This window comes from Macaca fascicularis, chromosome 2, assembly GCF_037993035.2.
Source record: "Macaca fascicularis isolate 582-1 chromosome 2, T2T-MFA8v1.1".
Classification (NCBI taxonomy): Eukaryota; Metazoa; Chordata; class Mammalia; order Primates; family Cercopithecidae; genus Macaca; species Macaca fascicularis.
This window is the reverse complement of record NC_088376.1, coordinates 107,737,995-107,747,821: the sequence shown is the minus strand read 5'-3', so window position 1 is coordinate 107,747,821 and position 9,827 is coordinate 107,737,995. Positions and strand designations below refer to the sequence as shown.

The 9,827-nt window shown below is 38.3% G+C and overlaps 1 protein-coding gene across 3 annotated transcripts in view; it reads right to left on the bottom strand.

Annotated features, from left to right (window-relative positions):
• Nucleotides 1–1,186: 1,186 nt before the first annotated feature.
• Nucleotides 1,187–9,827, bottom strand: part of KIF15 (kinesin family member 15) — a 97,337-nt gene continuing 88,696 nt past the window's right edge. For 2 of the 3 annotated variants that reach the window (XM_005546857.5, XM_045386390.3), the window contains 5 exons: nucleotides 6,415–6,487; nucleotides 5,912–5,949; nucleotides 2,624–2,789; nucleotides 2,234–2,365; nucleotides 1,187–1,892 (listed from right to left, as the gene is read on the bottom strand). In XM_005546857.5, coding sequence (XP_005546914.1) covers nucleotides 1,830–1,892; nucleotides 2,234–2,365; nucleotides 2,624–2,789; nucleotides 5,912–5,949; nucleotides 6,415–6,487 — 472 coding nt within the window. In that variant the 3' untranslated portion in view covers nucleotides 1,187–1,829. Of the gene's footprint in view, nucleotides 1,893–2,233; nucleotides 2,366–2,623; nucleotides 2,790–5,911; nucleotides 5,950–6,414; nucleotides 6,488–9,593; nucleotides 9,794–9,827 lie in introns of those variants that run through there. The other variant, XM_065540486.2, reaches the window with a different exon arrangement.

Here is a 9,827-nt window from a genome sequence, read left to right as displayed (position 1 = left end):
GCAGTGTCTGCTCGCTACCTTATATTTAATACTACATTAAAGTTCCTTCTTCATTTTTGGCCCATCTTGATTTACTATTTACTATTCCTTGAGAGTTCAACTATGCATTACAATTTTTTCCTACAGTTTTATTAAAATGCACTCATTTTGAATGTATAGTTCCTTTTTTTTGTTTGTTTGAGACAGAGTCTCACTCTGTTGCCCGGGCTGGAGTGTAGTGGTGCAATCTTGACTCAATGAAACCTCTGCCTCCCGGGTTCAAGTGATTCTTGTGCCTCAGCCTCACGAGTAGCTGGGATTACAGGCACACACCATCACACACAGCTAATTTTTGTATTTTTAGTAGAGATGGGGTTTTGCCATGTTGGCCAGGCTGGTCTTGAACTCTTGGCCTCAAGTGATCCACTTGCCTTGACCTCCCAAAGTGCTGGGATTACAGGTGTGAGTCACCACACCCAGCCCTATAGTTCATTTTTTAGTAAATATAGAGTTGTGCAGCCATCATCACGAAGCAATTTTAAAACATTTCCACCACCTCAAAAAGTTCCCTGTGCCCAGTCATTCCCACTCCCATCCTAGCTCCAAGCAGCCAATGATTTACTTTCTATCTCTATAATTTTGCCTTTTCTGGGCCTGCCATATAAATAAAAACATACAATCTGTGGTCTTTTGGGTTTGGTTTCTTAGCATTTTTTTGAGATTCATCATGTTGTAGCATGTTCCTTTTTTACTGCCAAGTAATATTCCATAATATGGAAAAATGTTCAATAGCATTAATAATTAGGAAAATGCAAGTGATATAACTACACACCACTAGGATGGCTGCAGTAAAAAACCTGACGATAACAAGTGTTGGTGAAAATGTGGAGAAACTGGAATACACTGTTGGTAGAAATGTAAAATGGTATACCTAAATGGTAAATTTGTAAAACAGGCAATGTCTTCAAAAGTAAAGACATGCTTTTCAGATAACCCAGTAATTCTACTCCTAGGCATGTGCTCAAGAGATATGAAACATATGTCCACACCATGACTTATACATGAACATTTATAGCTCCATTATTTATAATAGTCCTAAACTGGAAACAATTCAAGTAGCCATCAACTGGTGAATGGATAGTGTAGCATATCCATAAAACGGAATACTTGTCTCAATAAAAAAGAAAGAAGGCCCGATACATAGAAGTTTCTTGAGGGCAAGATTTTATTTGCTTTGTTCACTGATGATTAGTGCGTGGCATATTGTAGGTGTTCATTAAGTATGTGTTCAATGAACAACAGAATGAACAATGTAAGTCACTTTAACTATTATCTTAAAAAATGGCTTTATTTACAGTCATGGAAAATGCTCAAGAAAATACCTAAAGTAAGAATACAAAAATAATCTATATTAACAAGTTTGCTTCTTGTACCTGCTACTAAGTCAGTCATTAAACTCACTGCAGGTGTTGGAACCACCATATATTGTTAGAACTTCCATAAGAATCAAAGGAGATTATGGCATAATCTAAGAAGAAAATGATCTGGCTAACGTCCACTGTAAACCTTAGCTACAGGCTTTTATTTTTACAAAGACAAAAGGTTTTCTCTTACAGTTGATTCAAAGCCTCGAAGTGGGCCACTTATTAGCAGACTGCTGACTGATGCAGGCTGTATATGGATGCAGAATGTTCATCAGAAACTTGAGGTTCAGCCACCACCACCTTACACACATTTAATAATTAAGGTCCGTTAATACAGCTCTCCTAAGTGGCCAAGAGTAGGTCTTACTTGTAAAAGAGAAGAAACATCTTCAAACAAGGTGATGCCTAGGTAGTTGACCGGAATCCTCATGATTCACTTCTTTTCTTTTCTTTTAAAAATACATTTTCAGCACGCAACTTTTCTGTCTCCTAAGTAATTTTTAAAAAACAAAAAGGAAAAAAAATAAGGCTCTAATTATTACAGGAAGTGTGCTTTTTGTTTTTTTTTGGCATTCATTAAGTGCATATTTCAAATTAAGACTGGAATTTTCCATGTGCAAACTAAACATTTAACAAGAATCTGCTGTCTATGAAAATGTAACTGATTGAATTAGGCTCAGAATAGCAATGATGAACACTTTTTTTTTTTTTGAATTCAGGAAGCTCCCTGAAGAAGTTAACTGATTCAATAATTAAGTTTTAATTTGGTTTTAATAAAATAATCATTTTTAAACCAGACATAATTTATTCAGAACAATTTTTAGGTTTACCTCAGCAAGCCTGACATTTTCCTTCTTTAGTCGCACTACGTACTGAATCTTCTGATGCAAGTTTTGGTGACCTACCAACTTTCCATTTTCCTCAGCAAGACACTCCACCTGCTTCCTTAACATTTCCGTCTCCTGCAGGTAATCAAATCCAAGGAGGGAAAAATTAGAAGTAGGGCTCAATTTTTCTTTTAAAGTTACATTATTTCTTGCCTTCCAGGAGCACAGGAAGTCAGAGAGTCCAGAATCCCAGCTTTCATGGCCTCACAACTCTTCATACAATAAAGCAACTCTGAACTAAGGACACCCAATCATAGAAGTGAGTTTTACGCTAATTAGTTCTATTCATTTGAGTGTTCTAAGTATCATGAAAAAACCAACACACTAGCACACCTGGGATGTTCTCTCCCTTTCTTCATACATTTCTTCCAGCTTCGATCTCAGTTGTTCTTTTTCCTGGAATGCTTTAGACTCCAAAGTTCTGGTTCGTTCAACTTCTTCAGTCATTCTAAGGCATTCCATCTCTTTGTTGTAAAGGGCACTTTGGACTTCTTCTAGGCTGTAAGAATAGGTATCACTTTATAGTATTTGAAAGAAACATAATCATAAAATAGTGCTCCAGTTAGATATGTGTCCTTCAAGGTCAGAATTTTGATTTGAAAGTATTACTAATCTTTAGCCCTCCTCTGCTGATGGCAAAAGAAGACAGTAAGTGTTACATATCAGATATGCTTTTTTTGGTTTTGTTTTACCCAAGACTTTCATTTTGGAAAACTCCTCAAAGCATTTTCTAAACAATAAAAATTTAGAATAAAATTGTTTAGGTTCAGCCCACTTGGGGCAAATGTAATTTAAGTATTATTATAATCTGCATGGTTTATTCAGCATCCCCTATCTTGATCATTTCTGATTTCAGAAACTGGTCCTCAGACAGTAGGACACCAGTCATTTCTTCAAGGATGTGTTGTTTAGAATTTATACACTTCATATACATTTCACTGACTTTATAAAATGGTCTGAATCCTGTAAATTTTCCGAAACAAATGGCTTCCCCCACCCCCCCGCACCCCCTGCCTTAGGGACAAGGTCTCGCTCTGCTGCCCAGGCTAGAGTATGCTGGCACCATCATAGCTCACTGCAGCCTCCAACTCCTGGGCTCAAGCAATCTTCCTGCTCCAGCCTTTGGAGTATCTAGGACTACTGGCATGCACCACTATGCTTGGCTAATGTTTTAAAAATTATCCATAGAGATGGAGTCTTGCTATGTTGCCCAGGCTGGTCTCAAACTCATGGCCTCAAGCAATCCTCTTCTCCTTGGTCTCCCAAAATGCTGGGACTACAGGTGTGAACCACTGTGCCAGGCCTGTTTTTTATTTTATAATGCTCATGAAATGTAATGTTGACTGTTGAAATGATGTATTATTACACCATTCAAGGCCAGCTAATTTCTAGCTGTTGATTACTGAAATGATATAATACACAAAATTTAATACACTAAGGCCCAGCTAATTTCTAGGCAAGTTGTTTTTGGACTACATTCTGTGGATCTCAGAAGGACGGTGTTGGGAGAAGGGGCACTGATGCTCTCCCAATTCATTGTTGGCTTCGTATTGGTTCCCCATTACTTTTTAAAGCATCTTCACAAATATATGGATAACATAACATTTAAAATTGCTGTCGTAGGCTGGGATTGATAAAACAGTGCATGCCGTTTGCTGAAGCGTGCTTCACTTGCCCGCAGTGAAGTCTGGCTTGCTGTATGTTCCAGAGACAGCATATCATGAAGACTCTTGGTTACCAGACTATGAAATAAATTATACAACAAGTTAAATAGCTTTTACTCTTTTTGCTAGAAGACCTCGAATAGATATTAGTTCTAAAATAGCTGTAATTAAACTAACTAGCTGGATTCTCAAAAATCCTGTAAATAATCTGGGTTTCTGACTTTGCTTTACCACTAATTAGCTAGGAGCTGGACTCTGAATGGCTCATACACAGGTGAAAAGGCTGTTTTCCTATGTATACTCTGATTCTATGAAGCAAATGACTCAATGATTGGGTAACAAATCTTTCATAAATTGGGTGGTCTTTGTCAGCTGATCATTAAAAAGAATTTTTGATGGTAAATCACCATGTAATTTTTGACATATTTACTTGCATAAAGTTCAAATAATTGGAAGATAGTACCCTATCAAAACTCCTTCCATTGCCATTTACTTAACTATGTGAACAAGATTTCTCAGCATTTAAATCCATAAAAGCAGAAAATAGGAATAGAGTTGATGCTGAATCCTGTCTCATTTGAGTACAACAGAAAAATGAGTTGACTGAAGAAAAAGCATTAGGTTAAAATACATTAAGAGATGCATTTCCACTAAAATTTTCCCTAATAATTATTTATAAAAATTTCCAGTAAATTTAGGGCACATTGATTAATAATTGTAATGTGAACTCAATTGGAAATATAACAAAGTCATATGATTAAAATAAGTTTCTACAAATTACTGTCAATTTGTGTGTGTGTATGTATGTACATACATATATTTTATTGTTAAGTAGTATGATGGGGTTATCAATAAAAAAATTTTCCAGAAAATATATTAAATCAATATAAAATCCTGCAGGGTGTAGAAAGGAAATTCAATTACAAAGGAAAAACATAAAATTTTAGACTTAGAAATTTGTTCATGTATTTTTTAAACAGAAAGCAGCAAATTAGTTAAATACATTTAAAAGAATGGCAAGAGCTTTATTTTCTTTTCTCTTTTTAAAAAAATTTATTTAAAAAAATATTTTAGAAATAGAGACAGGGTTTAACCATGTTGCCCAGGCTGATCTCAAACTCCTAAGCTCAAGCAATCCACCTGCCTCAGCCTCCCAAAGGGCATGAGCTACTGCGCCCAGCTAACAGCTTTATTTTCCAATGTCACTATATTGTATATCCCAGAATGTCTATTCTTTGTAACAATTTAAACTTATAATGAAAAATTTTAGATATAAAGTCAACTTCAAAAATATGCAGGAGGGTATATGATGTCTCAAAATCTATCAGTATGATAAGCAAAAATGTTTGAAGATCTCTATCCCTATTGAGGAGTACCTACCCAGAAAAAGCCCAATAGCTCTCTAATGTTGTTTTGTTTGTGTTAATGCCAACCAGCTTACTTAGTTTGAATTTTACGGAAAATATAGTACACCTTGTTCATCAAAGACTGAAGCCATTTATAAGGCTACATAAATTAATATGAAAACTGTATGAATAAATTAAACTCACGGCTTTAGGAAACATAAAGAGACCCAAGGTCTAGACCAGAAGAAATCAGAGTATTGATCTTTGGGTCTCAGAGGGCCTCAGGTTTTAAATCAGAGGAATCCAGAAGCAGAAGTGAAAAGGGACACCTGGTAGTTATATTGTTCTCATTGTCCATGAGGAAAAGACCCATCAATTCCTCAAGGAAAGCTAAGCTTTTCCTGCTATTTATTTTTTTAAGATTTCTTTTGAAGTGGCTTCACATGAGAAATCCCTTTAGCAAATGGTATTAAAAAAAATTTGTAAACATCTATTAAATTCACTTATTACTGCAGAAGGAAAGAAGTTACCTACCTTGTGGTATATCATTCCTTTAGAGGAGAATAAGGAAAAGATGATCAATAATTTGAATTACAAAATAGTACACTTACTCTGCTTTCATTTTCAGCATTTCTTCAACTATTTTACTCTATAAGAAGATATAAAAAAAGAAAATAAAAAGATGGCTTAGGTTCTTAAATAACATTGCTTTAAAAAGATAGAAAGGAACCAGCCTATTCTCCTTCCTGTGAATAAAATCAAACCAATATCCTTTTCCACAATCCCAGCTACACATACATAAAGGAAGTACCTATTTCCAAGACTTCAAGCCCTACGCCCTCTAAGGCTTCAAACAGGCCTTGGTACTTGCTTCTAAATGGAGAATTATATGTGTGTATGCTGAGCAGCAGGCTTACTATCTAGGCATGAAGACAAATTCTTAATTCTCAGCTGTGTCTAAATACTGATGGTAAATATCAAGCTAAACAGTGGGAACGCAGAAAAGACAGGAATTTCAATAGTAAAATGATTTCTAAAATATATAACCATAAATACTAACTATAAAAGCATTGCTCAGATAAGAAGAAACTATCATATATTAAAAAAATCTTACTTTTGCAAGTCTTTCTTTGATACTTTCTTCTTGTTCATTCTTCAGCTGTTGATTGTCTGGATGATTCTGATCACTGCATAGATTAACAGGGGTGGGGAGGAGGCACAGGAAAACACTGCTAAATATATTCAAGTATCAATTTCAAATTCAAATCTATTATATGCAGCAATGCCAAGGTGTGCAAAGAAAGGCTAACTCTATTGTGATTGGGTCAAGTCAATACAGTTGATAAATGTGATTGACACATGGGGATGAAATAAGGCACTTCCCCAGAACTCAGGATTCCCCCCAGAACTCAGGATTCCTCCCAGTACAAAAGCAACATGAGCAGAGGTGGGAAATATAATCAAGGATTGGTTGAAAGTCAAATACAGTAGAAACTTAGTTGAAAGTGGTAACATCTGAAGACCGAATGTGAACAAAAGGGGGCTAAAAGAAAGGGCCACGAGGCTGGTATGAATGTGATCAGCTGGGAGGGGGCACATTTTGGGTAGGGAGGGTCGCTCTGGCCTCAGGCTGGTAGAGCCCTTGAGTCTACTTTTGCTCAGGTTCCATAGTCAGTTGACATTTTCAGATAACCACTCTGCCTTTCCATGTATGTGGACACCAGGGCCAGATGTCCCAAGCACCAGATAATGTCTTCATGGAAAAGGAATGTTCCAATATATAAAGTAAGGAAATCACATTCTAGATAATACATCTATCTCTGTGAGCCTGACCAGGTGAGGATAATAAGTTAAGTGTCTGTGTGCAGCCCCTGGACCAGAGAGTCATCCCTCCCTCCCTCCTTGGAGAACCTTCCTGAATGCTGTAGGCTTCTCTAGGAATCTCTCTCTCACTGGTGAGTAAAAGACCATTTCTTGAAACAAAACAGAACTACAGTGAGGTTTCTTTTCCTTAACAAATCTGGCAGCCTAGACACAAATGGTAATGAGTCCTCAATGAAGAATTCACCCCAAATCATTAAGGAAAGATGTGTTTTCTGTCCACTAATCCAAGGATTGGCAAATGTCTTCTGTCAAGAACCAGACAGTAAATATTTTAGGCTTTGGGAGGCATGCGGTCTCTGCCACAGCTATTCAACTTGGCTACTGTAGTGCAAAAGCAGCCATGACAATATTAAAATGATAAGGTGTGACTATGTCTCAATAAAGCTTTATTTACAAAACAGGTTGAGAGCTGAATTTGGCCCCTGAGCTATAGTTTGCCCTTTCTCTAATTTTTCACAAAGAAGGCTCTGAGTAGCTCTTTTATATATAAGGGACGTGAAGCTATGAAATGAAAAACTTTTTTTTTTTTTTTTGAGACGGTGTCCTACTCTGTCCCAGGCTGGAGTGCATGTTGGCCTGGCATGTTGGCCAGGCTGGTCTCAAAATCCCAACCTCCAATGATCTGCCTGCCTCAGCCTCTCAAAGTGCTAGGATTACAGGCATGAGCCACCACACCCAGTGAAAAACATTTTTTAGGCCAGGCGCAGTGGCTCACGCCTGTAATCCCAGCACTGTGGGAGGCCGAGGTAGGCAGATCACGAGGTCAGGAGATTGAGACCATCCTGGCTAACACAGTGAAACCTCGTCTCTACTAAACATACAAAATATTAGCCAGGCATGGTGGTGGGCGCCTGTAGTCTCAGCTACTCGGGAGGCTGAGGCAGGAGAATGGCGTGAACCTGGGAGGCGGAGGTTGGAGTGAGCTGAGATCGTGCCACTACACTCCAGCCTGGGTGACAGAGTGAGGCTTCGTCTCAAAAAAAGAAAAAAAAATTTTTTTTAAAAGACATTTATTGAACATCATGATCAGACCTATGACATTTGGCAATCAACAGGATGAGTGCAAAGGAAAAAAAAAAACCACATTAAAACTCTTTGTTAAGACTGCTTTACACTTTCCACAGAACAGAAACTAAAATAACCTGTTATACAATTAATCACAAATACGGTCCTTGAGTTTTTTACCCATACACCTGAGTATTGTCTAAAACATATCTTCTTTGTAGCAGGTAGGCCCTGCTACCAACTGTGCTTGGCTGAGTTCACAAATCTGTTGTAACCTGTAGTTTCCCTGTCACTTCTCTGGCTCTACGCTCCTGCTAAGCTTTGTTTCCTGGCATTAATTAAAACCTTCTGCCACTGCCATAGCTATTGCTGCTACTGGAACTGCCTGTCAACGTAAAAAGAAACTCAGAAAGACAGGCTCTTTAGAACAAACAGGCTTATCTAGGAATAGCAGAGGGATTGCAATTGCAGGGTATGCAAGCTATGACGGGCCATTGGTGTATCCAGGGGAGTTGGGGAAAGGGAAAGCTTTTAAAGACAAAGAGAAATTCATGAAATAAAGCTTGAAATAAAGCTCACAGGTCACAGAAGCTCACTGCAGGAGTTGGTGTTTGTTCATTGGTGGAGCTGGCTGTTGCTGAGTAACTGTCCTGGTGCTGGCGGCTTGTCTGAACTACTGCAAGCTTGAAAAATTCCTGTGATAAGCTCTGTTGCAGGGGGAGTGCAGAAGTGGGGCATGTGGGACCTGCAGGAATTTCTTGTGATAAGGTATATTATAGGCATGTGCAGTGAGAACTTCTTTATGGCCTCCTGACTCCACTTTGTTAGGGTTTTGACATAAGTGACTCCATTTTGGTACTGGCAACTTTCACATGCCTTAGCCACCTTGGCTCGATGGTTTGGCAACATAGTAGCCTCAGCCACCACAGGGGCCAGAGTTTCTGCCTCCAAAGTTTCTTCTCTTCACGGGGTCAAAATTGAAGATTGGTTGTTGTAATTACCAAAATTGTTGTAGTTCCCACCATCTCCAAAACTGCTTCCATCATTACTAAATCCATTATAGCCATCTCTCCTGCCTGCATATCCACCAATACGGCTGCCTCCAAAGCTACCATTACCAGTGAAATTTTTCCTTCATGACCAAAGTTGTTACTCCCACCAAAACCACCTCCATGACCACCACCAAAGTTGCCAGAACCACTCTGATCTCTCTGGCTGGCTCAAGTACTAACCATTTCTTTCTTCAACATGGTTTTCCATACTTCATGGTAGTGGCTATGTACTTTACGGTATTTCTGAGAGACAATCTTACCCAGAGTCATGACTGTCCTCAAAGGTAAAAAAAGTAAAGCTCCTCTTTTTGCCATTGCCTCAGTCAGTCATGATTTCAACCACTCCTGTTTTCTCGTACCTTCACAATAATCTCTTAGGTGATGTTCTTCAGTGTCTTCTGTGATGCCATCAACAAATATCTTTTTTACGGTTAACCAGGCACCTGGTCTTTGAGACTCTTTTCTTGACATCCCTCTTTTGGTTTCACAACTCTTTTATCTGCCTTGTGTGGCCTTGATTTATGGCTGCATCCACCTCCTCCACAGTGCCATCTGTGACAAACCAAATGCTTGGTGTTCGGGTCTC